The sequence below is a fragment of the Amphibalanus amphitrite genome, unplaced genomic scaffold, assembly GCF_019059575.1.
Source record: "Amphibalanus amphitrite isolate SeventyFive unplaced genomic scaffold, NRLGWU_Aamphi_draft 001178F_arrow, whole genome shotgun sequence".
Taxonomy (NCBI): Eukaryota; Metazoa; Arthropoda; class Thecostraca; order Balanomorpha; family Balanidae; genus Amphibalanus; species Amphibalanus amphitrite.
The window spans coordinates 16,647-35,817 of NW_024882672.1; the positions used below are offsets into that span (position 1 = coordinate 16,647).

Here is a 19,171-nt window from a genome sequence, read left to right on the forward strand (position 1 = left end):
GGCCGGGCCGATTGAGTTCAAATTTGGCACACCGCCAGAGACTGCGTAGTAGGGTGCCTTGCACAGATCAGTTGGGTCCCAGGTTGCACGTGCGCACGTGCAGGGTGACGCTTCCAGATCTCAGGAACGGCCGGGCCGATTGCATTCAAATTTGGCACACCTTTAGAGACCGATCAGTAGGGTGCCGTGCGCATGTCAGTTAGTATGTATTTTCATGTGTCACGGATGGGGTGCAGCTGCACGTGCGCACGTGCAGGGTGACACTTTCAGATCTCGAGAACGGCCGGGCCGATTGAGCTCAAATTTGGTACACCTCTAGAGACCGGCCAATAGGGTGCCGTATTACGAATACCCGTCACGACCCCTAGCGGTTGACCTGACTTGACCTGACTCAAATTTGGCACACCGCTATAGACCGGCGAATAGGGTGCCGTGCACGTCAGTTTGTAGCACACCCACCCCGGTCTGCATGTGCAATGCTCGTAGCACACCGACTGCGGTCTGCACGTGCAAGGCTCATTCTCTCGTTTGGTGGCGGGCGTTTTTGCTGCGTTTACAAAGGTGCTTGCTCAAACAACCTGCGGTCCCGCGATGCGGAGCCCGGCATCGCAGATGCCGGTAACCGCAGGTTGTTTGAAAAGACAAACACTATTCGTTAGAATTGTGTTTTTCTATTGAAAAACAACCGGAGCGGTCCTTCTCCGGGCTATGTTTTGCAAGTCTGGCCGCGAATTGGGGCAACTTGACGGGGGCCTAGACCAATCGCTCGATTTCCGTAAAAAGTTCAGGGTATGGGCTCCCGGAGGCGATCTACCTGATGGCACCGGTCGCTACTCGCTTAAAACCTCGTGGCACGTGGCACGTGCGATTCCATTTTCCCCATGTTAAGTCAACGGGGTTTCGGACACTTTTTGCGCGATCGCCAATAGCGGGGAAAACGAGCCAAGGAAGAGGTGATTTTCTTCCACGCATTTTATGGCAAACACGTTCTGGTACACGCCAGTGTGCGCCGTATACCCGTCAGAATTCGTTAACTTGAGTTGCACGAGTTTGAAGTTGAACTTTTTTCGCTCCCCATGTTAAGTCAATGGGCGTTTTTGCAGAGACATTTTCATTCGCTCATTGTACAAAATTATATGATACGATTTTGCTTTAACTTTCAGGACTTGTTGAGAAAAGACCACAGAACATGTTGTTATGCTTCGTTAAGCTGTCAGAATTCGTTTGCTCTTTTGAAGCTCGTTTAAAAATGAAAAATTTTAACATGGAAAGTCAATGGGAGCGTCTTTGCTGCTTAATAACTTTTTACGTTTAAGATATGTTTAAGTCAAAAGTTGATATTGTATACAACTTTTGATGCTCTTTCCAATGATATATACAAAGTTATTGCACGTGCTGCCGTTTTTGAGAAATATAGTAAAAAAGCACGACATTACCGAGATTTGAGCTCAGACCTATATCGTTACGGTGTCAGGCGGACACGAGGACAGGTGGCGCCGCCGCCGCCCGCATAGCGGCGGGAATGTGAACTAACCTGTTTACCATCTATGGTATGGTACCATCGGGGGACCGGCCGCCGTCGGCACCATTTCCGGACTTTGCATCGCAATAAAAGGCTTATTTACAATTGAAAATGGACTAGCGAGAGTCGTTATGGAATCAGAATTTGATGCTCTACAAAACTAGGCTATTTTCATTGTGATGGCATCACAGACTACACCGCTAACCCCAATAAAGCAGATTTATGTCGCGTCATCGATGATTACATATAATGTTTCTTTGATATATATGTAGTCGGGTCTTTCAGCTGCGTCCCTCCCCTCCCTCGCCGCGCTGGCGGGTCGGCCATCCGCGGCTTGCCGCCCGCCGGCTGCTGGCCGGTCAGCTGGCCGGTCAGCTGGTCGCCCGCGGCTGTCGGTGCAGTGCGGGATGCCTACTTGCGGGGGGCCGTCGTGGCGGCGGCCCGGGTGGACTGGGCGAGCAGTGAGTTGGGGAGCGCTGCGCTGTCTGGTGCTCTAGTTTGTATTGCGCTCGCATGATACGGCTTGAGCCAATACAGAGTGAACTGATTGAGCTGAGCAAGTCTTTATATACATTGAAAAGTAAAGCACTTTTTACTGCATCTACGGTGAGATGCTAGAGAAAATTTATGGCGTACCTAATGGTACCGATTACTTAACAATTAAGTGAATCATTTCGTCGCTAAACTCTCGTAAATTCGTATGTCCGCCTCACTATGGAGTTTGGACCGTAACGTACGGCCTTTGCTCAGACAGTATACGAACAGGTGACGGGGATACCTCCCATAGAAGGATGCGACACGATTTTACTGCTAAATAGCGGCCGGCCGCCGTGGGGAGTCTGGGGACGTTTTTGTACGACTTATATCTCGGCAACCACTGGGCTGATACACTTACGTTTTTTTGTGTGGGGTAGTTTTTTCCCTTCTTTCATATAGTGTGCTACTCTCGATGCATATGGGTGACCCCTAACGCACGTTCCACGTGCAAAGCCAAGAGGTGCCTGTTTTGTAATAAGCGCAATAGCTCGGCAATTACTGGGTTTGCGGCGGGCGGCCGTTTTTTGCGGCGTTTTGTAGTTTGCGGCGGGCGGCCGTTTTTGCGGGGTTTTGCGGTCGCCGGCGGCCGGGCGTTATTGGCGGTGTTGCGGTTTTAGGCGGGCGGCCGCGTTTCGCGGCGTTTTGCCTTTGGCGGCGGGCGATGCGGGCGATTTTTTGTGGCGGCGGTATTTGCGTTTTTTGCGGTGTTTGCGTTTTGCGGCGGATGGGCGTTTTTGCGGCTTTTTTTGCGTTTTTTTTCTGCGGTTTTGTGCCTGCGGGCGATTGTTTTTTTGCGGCTTTTGCGTTGCGTTTTGAGCGTGCGTTTTGCGAGTTTTGCAGTTTTGCGTTTTGCGGCGGGCGGTATTTACAAAGGTGCTTGCTCAAACAACCTGCGGTCCCGCGATGCGGAGCCCGGCATCGCAGATGCCGCGTAATGGTTAACCGCAGGTTGTTTGAAAAGACAAACACTATTCGTTAGAATTGTGTTTTTCTATTGAAAAACAACCGGAGCGGTCCTTCTCCGGGCTATGTTTTGCATGGCTGGCCGCGAATTGGGGCAACTTGAGTCTGGCCTAAACGAATCGCTCAATCTTCGTAAAAATTTCAGGGTATGGGCTCCAGCAGGCGATCTACCTGATGGCACCGGTCGCTACTCGCTTAAAACCTCGTGGCACGTGGCACGTGCGTTTCAATTTTCGCCCATGTTAAGTCAACGGGGTTTTGGACACTTTTTGCGCGATCGCGAATAGCGGAAAAAATCGCCGATCAAGGTATGGTTTGCTGCACACCATTTTATGACCGACACGTTCAGGTACACGCCCGTGGGCGCCGTATACCCGTCAGAATTCGTTAACTTGAGTTGCACGAGTTTGAAGTTGAACTTTTTTTGCTCCCCATGCTAAGTCAATGCACGTTTTTGCAGAGAAATTTTCATTCGTTCATTGCACAAAATTATATGATACGATTTTGTTTAAACTTTCAGGACCTGTTGAGAAACGACCATAGAACATGTTGTTATGCTTCGTTATGAAATACAATGGCCCGTTTTGGGGTAATCGGCACGTGCATTTTCCCATAGGGTTAACATGGGAAAAAATTAAAATGCGATTTGCGAAAAATTTCGTCAATTATATTTGCTGATATTTTTAGGGTCGGATCTCGGGCTGCCACCCCAACTGACGGTGGTAATTACTTAAAATATAATTGACAAAATTTCGGGTAATCGTCACAAACAGTTACCCCATGTTGAGCCTATGGCGATTTCGAAAAATTATTTTCAAATCGATTTTGTCAAAAATTTCCACGTTAGATTTTGAAAATGTTCCAATATGTTGTGCCCCAGGGTGTCGGCTACCACATGGTATGGGTCAGATATGGGGCGATTGAAAAGCACGTGCCACGTGCAAACGTGTTTGATGGGGTAACCTCCGGGAAAATCCGACATTGGCCAACTGGGGGTCCTATGGCGTGGAAACGACTTCAACTAGCGACACCAAATCAGTGCAGCCGGTGAGCAGATGAATCCAGCTTGTCGCACTGGTGGTCACGTGTCGCACGTGCTATTGCACGTGCCGTGGCACGGGGTCAATTTTGGTGCTTAAATATACTAGCATTGTGAAATGCAAGGAGTGGGGGAAATAGCCGTCAGGCCGTCAGTTTTTATGATAGGGTCGATCTGAAAACGGGTTTAGGTACAGAATGAAGGACGCTAAAAAACTGCTATCTCGGATTTTTTTGTAAAATGAAAAATTTAAAATTCTGGGGAAATTATATATTCGAAAGGTGAAATTTCCCTAAATTTTCCCGTTTTTCGAGTTTAGCCGCCCACTGTTCAGAGACGGTGACACCGGCCGGGGTCATCTTTTACATGCTGATGGCCACGTCGATGGGTCATCACGTGTAACCGCAGGTTGTTTCTTCATTGACAAACACTATTCGTTAGAATTGTGTTTTTCTATTGAAAAACAACCGGAGCGGTCCTTCTCCGGGCTATGTTTAGCATGTCTGGCCGCGAATTGGGGCAATAACCGCAGGTTGTTTCTTCATTGACAAACACTATTCGTTAGAATTGTGTTTTTCTATTGAAAAACAACCGGAGCGGTCCTTCTCCGGGCTATGTTTAGCATGTCTGGCCGCGAATTGGGGCAACTTGGGTCAGGCCTAAACGTGCATTGCGATTTTCGTAAAAAGTTCAGGGTATGGGCTCCCGCAGGCGATCTACCTGATGGCACCGGTCGCTATTCGCTCAGAATTATTTTGCGCGTGGCACGTGCGATTCCATTTTCCCCATGTTAAGTCAACGGGGTTTTGGACACTTTTTGCGCAATGGCGAATAGCGGAAAAAATCGCGGATCAAGGTATGGTTTGCTGCACACCATTTTATGACCGACACGTTAAGGTACACGCCCGTGGGCGCCGTATACCCGTAAGAATTCGTTAACTTGAGTTGCACGAGTTTGAAGTTGAACTTTTTTTGCTCCCCATGCTAAGTCAATGGACGTTTTTGCAGAGACATTTTCATTCGTTCATTGCACAAAATTATATGATACGATTTTGTTTAAACTTTCAGGACCTGTTGAGAAACGACCATAGAACATGTTGTTATGCTTCATTATGAAATATAATGGGTATAATGGGCCTGTTTTGGGGTAATCGGCACGTGCATTTTCCCATAGGGTTAACATGGGAAAATTTAAAATGCGATTTGCGAAAAATTTCGTCAATTATATTTGCTGATATTTTTAGGGTCGGATCTCGGGCTGGCACCCCAACTGACGGTGGTAATTATTTAAAATATAATTGACAAAATTTCGGGTAATCGTCACGAACAGTTACCCCATGTTGAGCCTATGGCGATTTCGAAATATTATTTTCAAATCGATTTTGTCAAAAATTTCCATGTTAGATTTTGAAAATGTTCCAATATGTTGTGCCCCGGGGTGTCGGCTACCACATGGTATGGGTCAGATATGGGGCGATTGAAAAGCACGTGCCACGTGCAAACGTGTTTGATGGGGTAACCTCCGGGAAAATCCGACATTGGCCTTCTCGGGGTCCTATGGCGTGGAAACGACTTCAACTAGGGACACCAAATCAGTGCAGCCGGTGAGCAGATGAGTCCAGCTTGTCGCACTAGTGGTCACGTGTCGCACGTGCTATTGCACGTGCCGTGGCACGGGGTCAATGTTGGTGCTTAAACATACTAGCATTGTGAAATGCAAGGAGTGGGGGAAATAGCCGTCAGGCCGTCAGTTTTTATGATAGGGTCGATCTGAAAATGGTTTTAGGCACAGAATGAAGGGGGCTCCAAAACTGCTATCTCGGATTTTTTTGTAAAATGAAAAATTTAAAATTCTGGGGAAATTATATATTCGGAAGGTGAAATTTCCCTAAAAATTCCCGTTTTTTGAGTTTAGCCGTCCACTGTTCAGAGACGGTGACACCGGCCGGGGTCATCTTTTACATGCTGATGGCCACGTCGATGGGTCATCACGTGGCGTGAACGGTGAAACTATCAGAGGTCCGGCACGTGCCACGTGGCCACGTGTTTGAGTCGCGTACCTCCCAGATTATCGTGTATTTGCCGATTTGTGGCCTTATAGCACGAAAACAGCACAAGCCAGGAACACTGAAATGGTGCAATCAGTGAGGGGACAAGTCCTGCTTACACCACCGGCGGTCACGTGGCACAAGTGCAGATTTGGGCACCTCCGTTGCGGAGATATTTTATTGTGAAATATTCAAATGAACATAACTTTGTCAGTTTAAGTCCAATTGGGTTGGACTTTGGTGGGTGGATAAAATTGTTAAGTGACAGGAACGAATGCGCCACGTTTGTCGCAGTGCGCCACGTTTGTCTCAAAGCGCCATTTTTGCCGCAAATCACAGAATGTGCGTAACTTTATCGAACATGGGACGATTAGGATGCGCTTTGATTGAGGGATGGCTGCCTAAACGGCAGATATGAATACACCACACTTGCCGCAAGGCGCCATATTTGTCTTAATGCGTCAGTGTTTACGTTTAACGGACGGTATTTTCATGTGCCACGGTTGGGGTGCAGCTGCACGTGCGCACGTGTAGGGGTCGCTTCAAGATAGCACACCGACTCCGGTCTGCACGTGCAAGGCTCATCCTCTCGTTTGGCGGCGGGCGTTTTTGCTGCGTTTACAAAGGTGCTTGCTTATTGCGGTACAGTATTACTGCAGGCGCAAACAACGTACATAGATAACAAAGATGCCTAAGCTGCGCTGGCCGGCGATTGAAGCGTAAATTTGCGTTGCTGGGTAGCAAAAGGTTTAGGAACCCGAATTTGACAAAATAAATGATTTGCCGTGCTGGTGGTCTGAGGTCGCAAAATCAACAGAACCCTAGGTCAGTGATATTGAAATTTCGAGGTAGATGTAGGTACTCTACGTATATACTGTTGATCTTATCAATTGCTGCACGTTTTAAGCCGATTGTATAGTCTGTGAAGCTATGACGGGCATTATAATTTTTCTAAGGGAAGGCCACTTGGACGTAACCTGGTGACCTAACCTTGAGCGACCTAACTCTGAAAGTTATGCAGCATTTGTGAAAAAGATGTATGAAGAGGTGTGCCGAAAACGGCGGCGCTACACAACGCCGTTTCCGAGATATTTACATAAATCCACATTGGGTGTCCGATCATCCCCACCGCCCGGCGCGGATAATTTTTTGCACGTGCAGAGCGCACCTTTGGGGCCACCAGGAGATGGATATGCTCAATAACTATGCTGGAATACATTCTGGGTGGCCTGTGTAAATTTGGCACTTTGAGCTTGCCAGCGCTACCCGCCCTACCCGCATATGTGACACCTGGAGTGCAACATCAAAAGGTTTGCACGTGCACAGCACGTGCAACGTGTACCACAGCACGCCTATTTGTACAGCACCTTAAAGCGCGTGTCCAGTAGTGTCAGTGTACCAAATTTGGTGTGCCTAGGTCAAGGTTTTCCGGAATCGGAGGATGCCTCCTCAAAACATGTTTTTCGCCACTAGCGCGTGCATTCCGCACCCCCTGATGCCGAGCATACCATATGTTAGTGGTCGAACACTGGGACATGTGGCGTGTGAGTTTGGCACCTGTGCCGCCCTTCGTTTGATTTGAAGCGTCGCTTAAAGGTTTTTGCCCTTTGTAAGTTTGTCGGCACGTGGCACGCGCCATGTGACACCGGGTGACATGTGACATCCATCATCACCTGCCTCAAGGAATTACCCGTCGAACGGTACCACCAGCATCTTGATCCGATCATCCGTTTTGACACAATTCCAATTGTATTGGCTCGATGACCTTCCAGAGCACGGTTTTTTGGCAACGTAAAATGGCGCCTTGTCGGCTTCACTATCTTCCATAGGAGGTCCATTGGGATTGTCAGTCCAGTTTATTTATACGTCCGTGACCCACACACACCATACCACAACACATACATCATACATTCATACATACATGCATACATTTTAAATACGTGCATACATACATATACAATCATACATACATACGTACATATACCGGGTGGCCCAGAAAAAACGTTCCCAACTTTAACCCTATTCCTGGCGGGGGGGGGGCCTCAGGAGCCCCCCCCCCTGAGGTTTTTCGGTTATTTCTCCCAAACGCGTTGAGCTAGGAAGCTCAAATTTTCTGACTTTTCCTATAAGGCTTCTACGCAACATGTCTGAAAATTTTGAGTTGATCTGACCTCAGGTCAGGTCACCAGAGGCGGTTTGGTGACCCTACCTCAGAAAAGTTTGCAATCACGCCAGAGATAGAGTTTTTGACCGATCAATTTCTTCTCTTCAGGCTTTAGTTAGGGTACCAGTATGTGCAATTTGTATATCTCGGAATTTTGATATCGGTGACCTAAGGTCAGGTCAGTTTCGCGACCTCCCCATTATAAGTCAATGGGGGAAAAATCAACTCCCTGTTTTTACCACTAAAACGGGTCGGAATGGCCCCATATACCATACATGACTTCATATACGATCAACCTTCACTACCTTGAGGTTTGTTTTGCTGTTGGGCAGCTGTGAGGTTATGTGACGTCATCAAAGGTTACCAAAGGTTTTTGGCCAATAACTCCGTACAGGAACAAGATACAGACGCGTGGATGGTCTCATTGTGTTCAGCTCGTCAAGACGCATCGAATGATATACATGATGACCTCGAGGTCACGTGACCTGAGGTCAACCTTTGACCTTGACCTTTCGAGGTCAACATATATATCATTCGATGCAGATTGACGAGAGGATCACGATGATGCCCTTGGTTTGTTCCTATCTTGACTAATTCGAAAGTTTTCCGAGAAAAACTCTCTCCATATCTAGCGCCGCCATTTTGACTTTTTCGACCCCTGTGACGTCATCTTTGACCTGACCTGAAAATGACCTTAGTAAAAATTGTAGACCTTGTCCATGCGTATCCGATGCCGTTTACCGCTTGTCGCTATCTTGCTTCGTTCTCGAGATCTCAGGGGGGGGGCCGAATCGGCCCCCCCCCCGCCAGTTTCTTGTCCCGGCGGAGCCCGCCAGGAATAGGGTTAAATCAAGATTTCTTAGAAAGTGATAAAGATACAACATTGAAACTTCGAATAGTCAATGCGGCACACATTTTCAGTAAATGGTGTGATTTTCATGGTGTTCGGTAAATTACTTTTTAAACGGTTCGTGTTTCAAGCATGCCATGTAAAAATTACTTTTTTGCTCCGATGTTTACTACAAAATGTGAGTGAACGGGTCACTTTCACCCAGCGAAACCGCGGCCTAGAGCCATGACTTCTACTGGCAGCTAGTCTCATTGATGGTTCGGGTCTCAGGATGACACATTCCCTCAGGCAACCACGATGGCTCTGTGCCAGCGGCATCGGAAGAAGTTTCCAGTTTTCTAACCATCTTGTGGCTCAAATGCTTTCCTGGCTGACATTCCTGGGAAAGGGTAGCTTTTCAACCAGTTTTTTTTTTGTCATCTGCTGGCAATGTTGTTTTTCATAAGCTTCCTATTCTGTGGTATTCTGGCACAGGAACCAGCCTGCTTTAGTTTGTTTTCCTTCTCCGGTCGATTTACTGTTTGATCTACTGAAAGGAAAGTAATCAGCAGTAATCCATGCACCGTGCCACTCCTGCTCGAAACATGATTTGGTGTTGAAACGAATGGCATCCATGAGCACCATTTTGGATCAGTATTTGAATATTTGGCACATAAGTGAGACAAAAATATTTAAAATAAGAACATACGTGTTGGTTTCATTCACGTGCTCTATTTTTTATTCTTTTTTATAACATGAGACGGTCTAACCCAATTATCACTATCGTTTGACATCGGCAAAAAAAGCAAAAACGTCTTGCTTAATTCAACTCAAGATTGCCAGCTTGAAAATAATGGTATAGTGTTATAATTTGGCATATCAATGCGCAAAGAAATGACACAAACTTGATGAAAATTTTGGCTCGTTATTTGTACTCGAATTTGATACATAGGCCTCCAAAGTTCGGAACGTTTTTTCTGGGCCACCCGGTATACAAACATACATGCATACATATATATGCACATCGTTCCTTCACAACACATTCCTTGATTCATTGATTCATCCTGAATCCATACATTGATTCGTTCATTTATTCGTCTCTTCATTCCCCCATGCTTTTGCTCGTTCATTCATTCACTCACGTTTTCAGTCATTCACTCAGTTCTGGATGCATACATGCCCAAGTATATTCATTCGTTTATTCACTCTCTTCGTTCGCCTGATCATCATTCTAAAGATTGATGACCTATCGACTGATAGTACCTACGATCGATTGGCACAGCGACCTGTAGTTGCAGCTTGTTTTCTGAATCCCAGGTCTTCTCAGCTTCGCTGATATGTATATGTTCCAGGCACTTTAGAAAATCAGTCATTTTGTAAAATGCCTGGGCATTTTACAAAAAGACGGCTGTTTGAAAAATGACTGAACGCAACCAGGCTTTTTTTCAAAATGGCTAGCCATTTTACAAAATGACTAGGCATTTTGCAAAATGCCTGACCAGCATGGAACGTAGATCCCACTACAGATACTATGGCCAACAGTTTTTGGACGTCTTCCTATACCCTATAGGTACGTGTTCAGCCTGTAGCTGATCGATTTGAAGCTCCGTGATGACGACAATGCTGAGTAACGACCAGGTTGACGCACGGACGCTCACTCACAGCCCACGGATCAACAAAGAAGCCCAGTGTGGACCACCCCTCCCCTCCTCAGTTGACTGGACAGCGCTCATTGGCTCTAAGGAACTTCAACAAGTCTACCCTAGGCCTAGTCCACACAATTGTTTACAGTATTATTGTTTAGGTTTTCTTCCTAACTTTTCTTTGGAATAAAAAAGCTCTCTGATCACAATGAATATTAAAGCAATAATTAACAAAACACGATTAATTTTGTTCTGTGGCAACAGCTTTGAGTACCTACTTGCATGGTCCCTGTGGTGAATTAACAATAAAAATAGCCGGTTCGTTGTCAAGAAAGAGTTGAATTGATTTTACTTTATATTATCTTCGGCGGCGGCGACTCTCAACACTCTCAACACGTGGCGGCGACACAATCACGGCGGCAGTCAGGGCGGAACTCAACCACGAGGACGAAAACGGGGGCGAAATCAACTCTGTTTATACAGCGCAATGTGAAGGATCCAGGACGGGCTACCAGACAGAGGATACTTTAAAAGTCGGAAAGGAAACTAGTATAGGCACGGGGAGGATAAAGGAAAAGGGCTCGAACACACGACATACTCCCCACCCGAAGTAACTCGGGTTACTTCGCAAAAGCCAATGCTCAAGCGTCGGCAACACAGGGCGGACCGCGAGCAGCCAGCTCGGCGCTTTGCGACGGTACGAGTGCGCAGACAGACGCACGAAACAAATGACAGCGCTCAAACTAGTCTCGACACTTCGCGACACATTGAGTACAACCAAGTGCAATCAGCACACACAGAAACGGTCCTCTAGTTCTGACGCGCGCACAACTCGGCACTCGGGCACGTCAGTCGCCATTCCGAGCTCACAACTCGGCACTCGGGCACAGCTCAGTCGCCATTCCGCGCACACACCGTCAGGCGCGCGGACGAGAGTCTTACTCGGCGGCCTCCAGACTGAAGAGCCGGGAGATTGGCCGCCGCGTTATTTTGCCGCGCACACGGAGAAAAGCCGCTCGGCAGCGGCCGTCCGGTCCCGGGATGAGCGACACCACCCGGGCGAGGGGCCACGTGCCCCGGCGTCCTTCGCCCTGCAGCAGGACGACCTCGCCGACCGCGGGCAGGCGAGTGGGGCGGCCGCGCGGTGACGCGGCCCAGCCTCTCAGCGTCTCGAGGTACTCGGTCGTCCACCGACGGACGAGACGGTCACTCACACGGCGCCGGTTACGCCAGGTCCTGCCCACATGGGAGTCAGAGTCAAGACTGGGACAGACCACACCGGAGATGGTGGTAACCCCAAACAACAGGTGAGCCGGGGTAAGTAGATCATCTCCATCACCAGGGGTCAGGGGCCTCAGGTTGAGATGAGACGCAAGTTCATACAGCGTCACAGCCAGTTCATCATACGACAGGTGGCACTGGTGCAACGTTATCTTCAGGGCGCTCTTGGTCACACCGACGAGCCGTTCCCAGAACCCGCCCCACCACGGGGCGGCCTCGGGGATGAAGCTCCACTTGACTGACCGCGGCGCATGACTGACAAGATCAAGGGCATTGTCACGGACAACTTGACAATCAGACTCCCCACCCTGCGAGACGTACACAGTGGCACAGTAGGCAGTCTTGGAGGCACCACAGAAGACATGCGTGCCCAGACTGGTCTCACCGATCATCGCAGCACGCGGGAAGGAGACAGTGCTGCGGGAAGAATCTTGCCACCAGGCGGCGACCTCTGCTTGCAGCGCATCGGGCAGCGGCTCGTCCCACGTCAGCTCCACCGACCAGGTCCGCTGGAACAGGGCCTTTCCTCTGACCAGCCATGGGGTGAGCAGGGGTAACGGGTCAAACGGCTTTGCCACTGCGGACAGAAGCTCACTCCTGGTGCGAGGACACAACATCTCAGGCACGGTCACAGCCAGTCGGTCAGTCTCCGTGTTCCACGCCAGACCCAACACTTTTGAGTCCTCGGAGGACACATCACCTGTGGTGCGGGTCTTGTGCAGCTCCATCCTGGCCTTGCTGAAGACGCTGCTGACTTCCTTCATCCCAGTAGCTGCCTGTTCTCTGGTGCCGAACGTCGGGCACAGGTCGTCCATGTAGAGCGCTCCCTGCACCTTCTGCATCAGCTCCGGCTGGGAGACAAGGCACTGGCGGACATGGCAGCACACAGGGCGCAACAGCATGTACGGCGAACAGGATACGCCGTACGGGACCCTCTGAAAGCGCAGGTGGCGGTCTCCCCACAGGAACTGCACGTAGCGCCTGTCCTCCTCCTTCAGGACGATCTGGTGGAAGGCGGCTCGAATGTCTGCCTGACAACCAACAGCATTGGTGCGGAAGTTCAGCAAGACAGAGGGAAGACGGCTCAACAGGTTCTCCCCCGGGCTCAGGTACTCATTTAGGCTCCTCCCAGTGGCATCAGGAGCGGACCCGTCGAAGACCACTCTCAGTTTATCACCACGGACAACACCCCGGTGCGGCAGGAAGAAGGCGTCATCAGGGTCATCCGTGAGAGGAGCATCCTCAACCACACCGTTCGCAATCAACTCTGAGATATGACGATCATACCTGTCGAGCTCGTCGGTACTCATCTTGGAGACCAGACGTCGGGTGCGTAGCTCCGTAGACGTCAGGTTGGAGGCCGGCCTGCTGTCCGACTTCCAGAGCAGACCCATCTCGTAACGCTGCTCCTCTGGGTTCCAGGTCGGCTCAGGTGGCACCTCGTCTGCAGTCTCCTTCGCCGAGATTCCCACGGCGTCCAGGCTCCACATCCTCTCCACGTCGGCCAGCTGACAGCGGTAGACGCGCCTCTGTTCAGTCTGCTGGTTCTGTGCCTGCCCATGGAGAATATGACCAAACACCGTCTCAATCAGGCGCAGTCCGGGCCCAACCTCCACTTGGTCCCACATCACAACCTGGTAGATCTGATCACACCCGATCAACAGATCCACAGGCCCCTCACGGTAGTCGTCAGCGAGCACGACACTTGGGGGCAGCGACAGGTTCTCAGGCAGGCTGTACGTCCCAACAGGTACACACAGGCGATCAGTTTTCCAAAAAGACAGTGTGGCCTCACCTCCTTGTCTGCCAGTCAACTTAGCTGACACTCGGTCGTACACTCTGGCCTCCTCAGTCCTCTCCATGAACCCGACGCAGGCGAAGACTCCCTGCTCCTCAGTCTCCAGGCCCAACTTCTCTGCTAGAGACGACCTGATAAACGAAGAGTCAGAGCCTCCATCGATGAGTGCGCGCACCTGGCACACACCTCCCGGTCCACTGACCTCTACCAACACGGTCTGAACAAAGCAGCTGCTCTGAGCATTCACATTGTAAAGGCGCTTACCCTCACCAGGGCTGGTGGCTTGGCAGGGCGGCTGGACGGCAGCTGCGCTGGGCGACTGGACGGACGGGCCGACGGCAGAGGCGTGCCCAGTCACTTCACCTCCAGGCGGCAGCTCAACAGGTGCTCTCCCTGTCCACGTTGGCGTCTGACTGTCCTGGAAGGTCAGATGGTCAGGCCAGCCAGGCGACCATGCAGAAGCAGCAGCAGGCGCTGTACACGTTACAGGGTGCATTGAGCGCTCAACAGCACGAGGCGGGTGGGGCGCAGCAGGCCACGGACGAGCAGAGCCCTGGCGAGCCGGTGCAGCAGGCGGGCGCACAGGGGCAGCAGGTGGACGCACAGGGGCAGCAGACCCTCCCGCATCATGCAGAGATGAGTGGTGAGCCTCACCGCACCTTGGACATGCAGAGCTCATGCACACTCGCACCATGTGTAGCCCCAGACACTGATAACACAGGCCCTCCTGCCTGACGGCCCTCCAGCGTGAGGCAACATCCATGCTCCTGTAAGTGGGGCATGCAGAGAGGCCATGCCTCCCATTCTGGCACACTCCACAAACCCAGCCAGCCCTGCCTGACCTGCCTTGTATCCTGAGGACACTGGTGGCTGACCTCGCTGATCTCGGCTGGGACGGCTGACTCTGGTGAACAGCTGGGCTGGCGGCTGGTGTCCCTTGTGCAGCTGCATCCTCTCTCATCTGCACCTCCTTCTGCAGAAACTGCAGGAAGTCTGGGAGGTTCTCGGAGACACCACTCTGCGCTCTCATCCACTGCAGCTTCCACGTCTCTGGGACACAGGACTTCAGCACAGGCATGAGAAGCACAGAAAACGACTCAGCAGTCACACCCATGGTCTCCAGTGCACGAACATCAGACACCAAACCATCCACCATCTGACGCAGCTGCAGAAGGTCATGGTCATCAGGGACACAGCGAGTGTTCAACAGTCTCTGCATCAGTGACTCCCTCAGCAGGTCCGGACGGTCAAACCTCTCCTGTAAGGTTTCAATGGCCTTGACATATCCAGCATCAGTCAAAGGCAGTCCCTGGATAGCTGCATGTGCCCTCCCAGTCAGGTACAGTTTCAAGTGTACAAACTTTTCCACTGGGGAACAAGCTCTGTTGTCATGAACAGCAGTTCTGAACAGGTTCCAGAACTCAGGCCATGCGTCAACTGCTCCGTCAAACTTAGGCAGCTTTAGCTCAAGTTTAAAAGCACTCTGGCGCTCATGCAGTACTGGAGCAGAAGCTACTCCCCTCTCGAGCCTGGCTAGAACACGCTTAGCCTTGAAGAGAGCATCATACGCATCCTGCATGTGTGAGCTATCATCCTCGATCCCATGTTTGTTAAGTTCACATTGTAGCTGTAGCATATGCTCATAATGCATCTCGAGGTGGTGAATGCGTAGGGCCAGCTCATCCTCCTGCGACTGATCACTGGCAGAGAGGTCACGCAAAAGTCTGGTTACCTTACCTCTGGCTAAGGTTCGCTTCTGGCGCAGTTCACTTTCCTCCATCACAGCTCTTGACAGAACACTCAAATCTTGAAGGCACAGTCTCAATCTCAAAATCAAAAATATCAATCAAAATCAAAGCAAAGAACAACCAACAGCAAATCTTGATCCGGCCAGCGGAGGACTATGTGGTGAATTAACAATAAAAATAGCCGGTTCGTTGTCAAGAAAGAGTTGAATTGATTTTACTTTATATTATCTTCGGCGGCGGCGACTCTCAGCAACACGTGGCGGCGACACAATCACGGCGGCAGTCAGGGCGGAACTCAACCACGAGGACGAAAACGGGGGCGAAATCAACTCGGTTTATACAGCGCAATGTGAAGGATCCAGGACGGGCTACCAGACAGAGGATACTTTAAAAGTCGGAAAGGAAACTAGTATAGGCACGGGGAGGATAAAGGAAAAGGGCTCGAACACACGACAGTCCCAGTTAAAAATATCAAGCTCCACATCGGGAGAATCATCAGGTCGCTTGGCGTAGGACGAGAGCGTTGGAATCAGAAGACACTAACGCCTATGTAAGTGTGTGGGATCGAATCCTCGCGACCTCTAATAGTTTTACAGATACAGGCCGGCATAGGGCCAGTCGTTTGTTGACGCTCCAGATCGATCATTTTAAATCCAGAAGCGTCGCTGACGTGGGGGTTGGAAATGTCGCGGGCCTGCATTTCTCAAAATAGAGGTAGGTATGGACTTCCCACTGCTGGACTCCTCTGGTCATAATGCTGGACTCCTCGGTCCACCTACACGCTACCAAAACGTATATAATTAGGTACTCGTATCTACAACACGCTGCTCAGTCATTTTGTAAAATGGCTAGGTATTTTGTAAAATGCCTAGGCATTTTGCAAAATGACTGGAGAGTCAGTTATTTTGTAAAATGCCTAGGCTTTTTGCAAAAAGCCTGAAAAATCAGGCATTTTGCAAAATACCTAGGCATTTTACAAAATGACTGATTTTCTAAAGTGCCTGCAACATATATATGTCATGTTTCTTTCGTGATGCTTCGCTGTTCCTCTTTTCTTGATGTGATAATGGCTTCGATTTCCGCATCCTCTTGTGATAAGTGTGTTGAGAATATCTGCGCGTTTTTAACATTTTCTTCTACCAATTTTGGCGCTACGCAAACTTATTCGTCATTTTGAAATGTAGCTCTTTTCCGTTGTAAAAGGTATAGCAAAATATGCCGAAATATACAGAATAGCAATTTTTATATATTACCCAGTTGAAAGCCGTGAAAACATCATTTAAGCAGGGGGTTGAGCCGCAGAGGAGAAAAAGAGGATGGAATAAAGAGGGAGAACACCATAGAAGCGCACAAAGAGAGAGCAGATGCACAAAATTAATCTAAGTATTAGGTTTATAAAGACTTGCGGTAGATTGCATACTTCGTAGGATTGGTAATTGAGGCATGACCTATCAATAAAACAATAAGCAATGTACGCCTTGCGGCTTGCAACAAACTCTGCCCTGGTTATTTGCATCTCAACTAAACCATAAAACAAAAACTTCAAACAAAATCACCCAGCCTGGCACTGGTAACCCTCACGATAAAAATTAAAGTGCTTAATACCACGGGCATGGTGTGACTAAAAATACCTTATACTTGCCTAATACCACCAAATCCGACAGCAAAATCAACAAAATACACAGAAACCAAAATACAACTAAAGAGTGTTCTCAATTTGCAAATGAAACGCCGTTAGACCAATCAAATGCGAATACTGGCGTTTGCTAGCGACAGCAGTACAGAAAACTGTGCGCAACTGTGGGTGATAATCATGGTCTGCAGCTTTCAACACCGAAGCTCTTAACCATGCCAACGTGGTTGCTGCACCAGAAATCATATATTAACACATGTAACGCATAGTAACGCCATGTTAAGTACTGTAAATCCAAACCCCAGTCGTCCTTTATTGCAAATTATCAATGGCGTCATAAAAGCATGTACCTAAAAGCATTCTTGTGATGCATGTTTTTAGCACTGTTGATAAGGGATAATTAGTCGTATTCCTTCTATTTCTGAATAAGTAAGTTTGGTAATAAGTTAAGTTTGGTAATAAGTTTCTGAATATTCCTTTTATTTCTGCCAAATTCCATGGCAGTGTCAACAAACTTCACTCTGACGCTAAAACGCAATTCACACTTGCCCGTAAGGTCTGCCGGTGACGGGCCCGACACCGTCAAAACGGCCGAAACCGACGGAGCGACGGCCGTCAGGTCGACGGGCATGTGTGAACCGGCAGCGTTTGACGGCCGGCAACAGCTGACTGCGCCGGCGCCGGACCTGACGGCCGTCGCTTTGGAAAGTTCAGCAATGTTCAACTTTTGACGGTGACGGGCCCGTCGGTTTGAATGTCTGCGTGTTGGAGGAAGAGGAAAAGGAACGTTCTCATGCAGCATGAAGCTTAAATGCATTTTTAAGAGCATTTATACCATTTTCTATCCATTTGTTGAGATGAAAGTGTTTATTACGGCATGATATCTTGAGATTCGATCCCTGATTTAAGTCAGCGAACCAATGTGTCTTTCATTAAAGGGATTATCAGGGTTTAAAAATTGAAAGAAATCGGCATAAATTTCCAACCAATGAACTCCCCAGACTCTGCCGATTCTAACGATATGCATAAAATGTAAATCGGTACCAAAATTTGCGAGATATAGCCGTTTCAAAATTGACAAAATTGTACTTACTCACGTAAAACAAGTACTTGGGCGGCCAAGTTAGCCCATCGCTAAAATGTAAACAAAGAGCAGCCTTGGGAAATTTCGCTAAGGCCGCTGCACCGCACTGGCGATTTCCACAAGACGGGCCTTGTCTGCTTTGTTTTTGTCTGTTGTTTTTAGGGCCTTGCAACAAGATTTCAGTGCTTGGCATTGGATTTGGATATGAACAAATTGAAGATTTGCTTTTCAATAAGACAGCAAGAGTTAGCAACATTGCCAAAGTTATCATATCGGTGTGATTTGAATAGCTTGTTTGCTGATCATCAAAATCTTGATGTTAATATCATTTAAATGTCAAAAATTTTCAAGGGTAAATTTGAGTGTTTTATTTCAATAAATTGAAATGTAAGTGCATCAGGCACAAGAGCTAAGTTTCAATCTGATTATTTTGTCAAGAGTGGTGAATCTAATGTAAGGTCTTGCGAGAAAGCTTACCTAAGTGACTGAAGAAAGCGCTACAGTTTTTCAAGATCTACGTTGATCTGTTTGTTTTTCGAACAACAGGTCGTACAACATGATGTTGTGACATGACCTCTGTGCCCTGTACGTCTCCCCTGCTGCTGCAGCAGAGCCCCGGCTTCAACTTTAGTTTGTTATGGGTGAGCTCTCCGTGAACGTCTTGGTGCGTTTCTACATATTGTTGCTGTGAAAGGACGGTACATGAAAAATATGTAACTTTTATGTTTTTATTGCCCTGGTACCTACTTAATGTATATTTTTGTTGTTTATGAGTGATAAATGAATATATTTTGAGGAAAATTGAGGCATTTCAGTTTTAGTTTGTGGAACAAAACAGAAGAAGCTGCTGAGTGCGGATCATGCTTCAATTGAGAGAATCAT

General features: G+C 48.6%; 1 protein-coding gene across 3 annotated transcripts; it reads right to left on the reverse strand.

Annotated features, from left to right (window-relative positions):
• Positions 1 to 11,091: 11,091 nt before the first annotated feature.
• Positions 11,092 to 16,026, reverse strand: LOC122370876. 3 transcript variants are annotated; one of them, XM_043346821.1, is made up of 3 exons: positions 15,562 to 16,026; positions 14,671 to 14,874; positions 11,092 to 14,242 (listed from the first exon to the last, which is right to left on the reverse strand). In XM_043346821.1, exons 2-3 carry the CDS (start codon positions 14,773 to 14,775, stop codon positions 11,684 to 11,686), a joined length of 2,664 nt encoding a protein of 887 aa, XP_043202756.1. In that variant the 5' UTR covers positions 14,776 to 14,874; positions 15,562 to 16,026; the 3' UTR covers positions 11,092 to 11,683. The 3 variants fall into 3 exon arrangements, with proteins under 3 accessions (XP_043202756.1, XP_043202755.1, XP_043202757.1); XM_043346820.1 differs by having other exon boundaries at positions 14,671 to 14,887; XM_043346822.1 differs by lacking the exons at positions 14,671 to 14,874; positions 15,562 to 16,026 and having other exon boundaries at positions 11,092 to 11,981; positions 12,412 to 14,658.
• Between the last annotated feature and the right edge of the window lie 3,145 nt (positions 16,027 to 19,171).

Excerpts from the sequence above, each read along its gene's own strand:
- LOC122370876 (XM_043346821.1), bottom strand. The coding sequence starts at position 14,775 with ATGCAGCTGCACAAGGGACACCAGCCGCCAGCCCAGCTGTTCACCAGA. Across the intron at positions 14,243-14,670 it reads CAGTGTCCTCAGGATACAAG|GACAGTCAGACGCCAACGTG; the intron begins GCAGGTCAGGCA and ends CTGACCTTCCAG.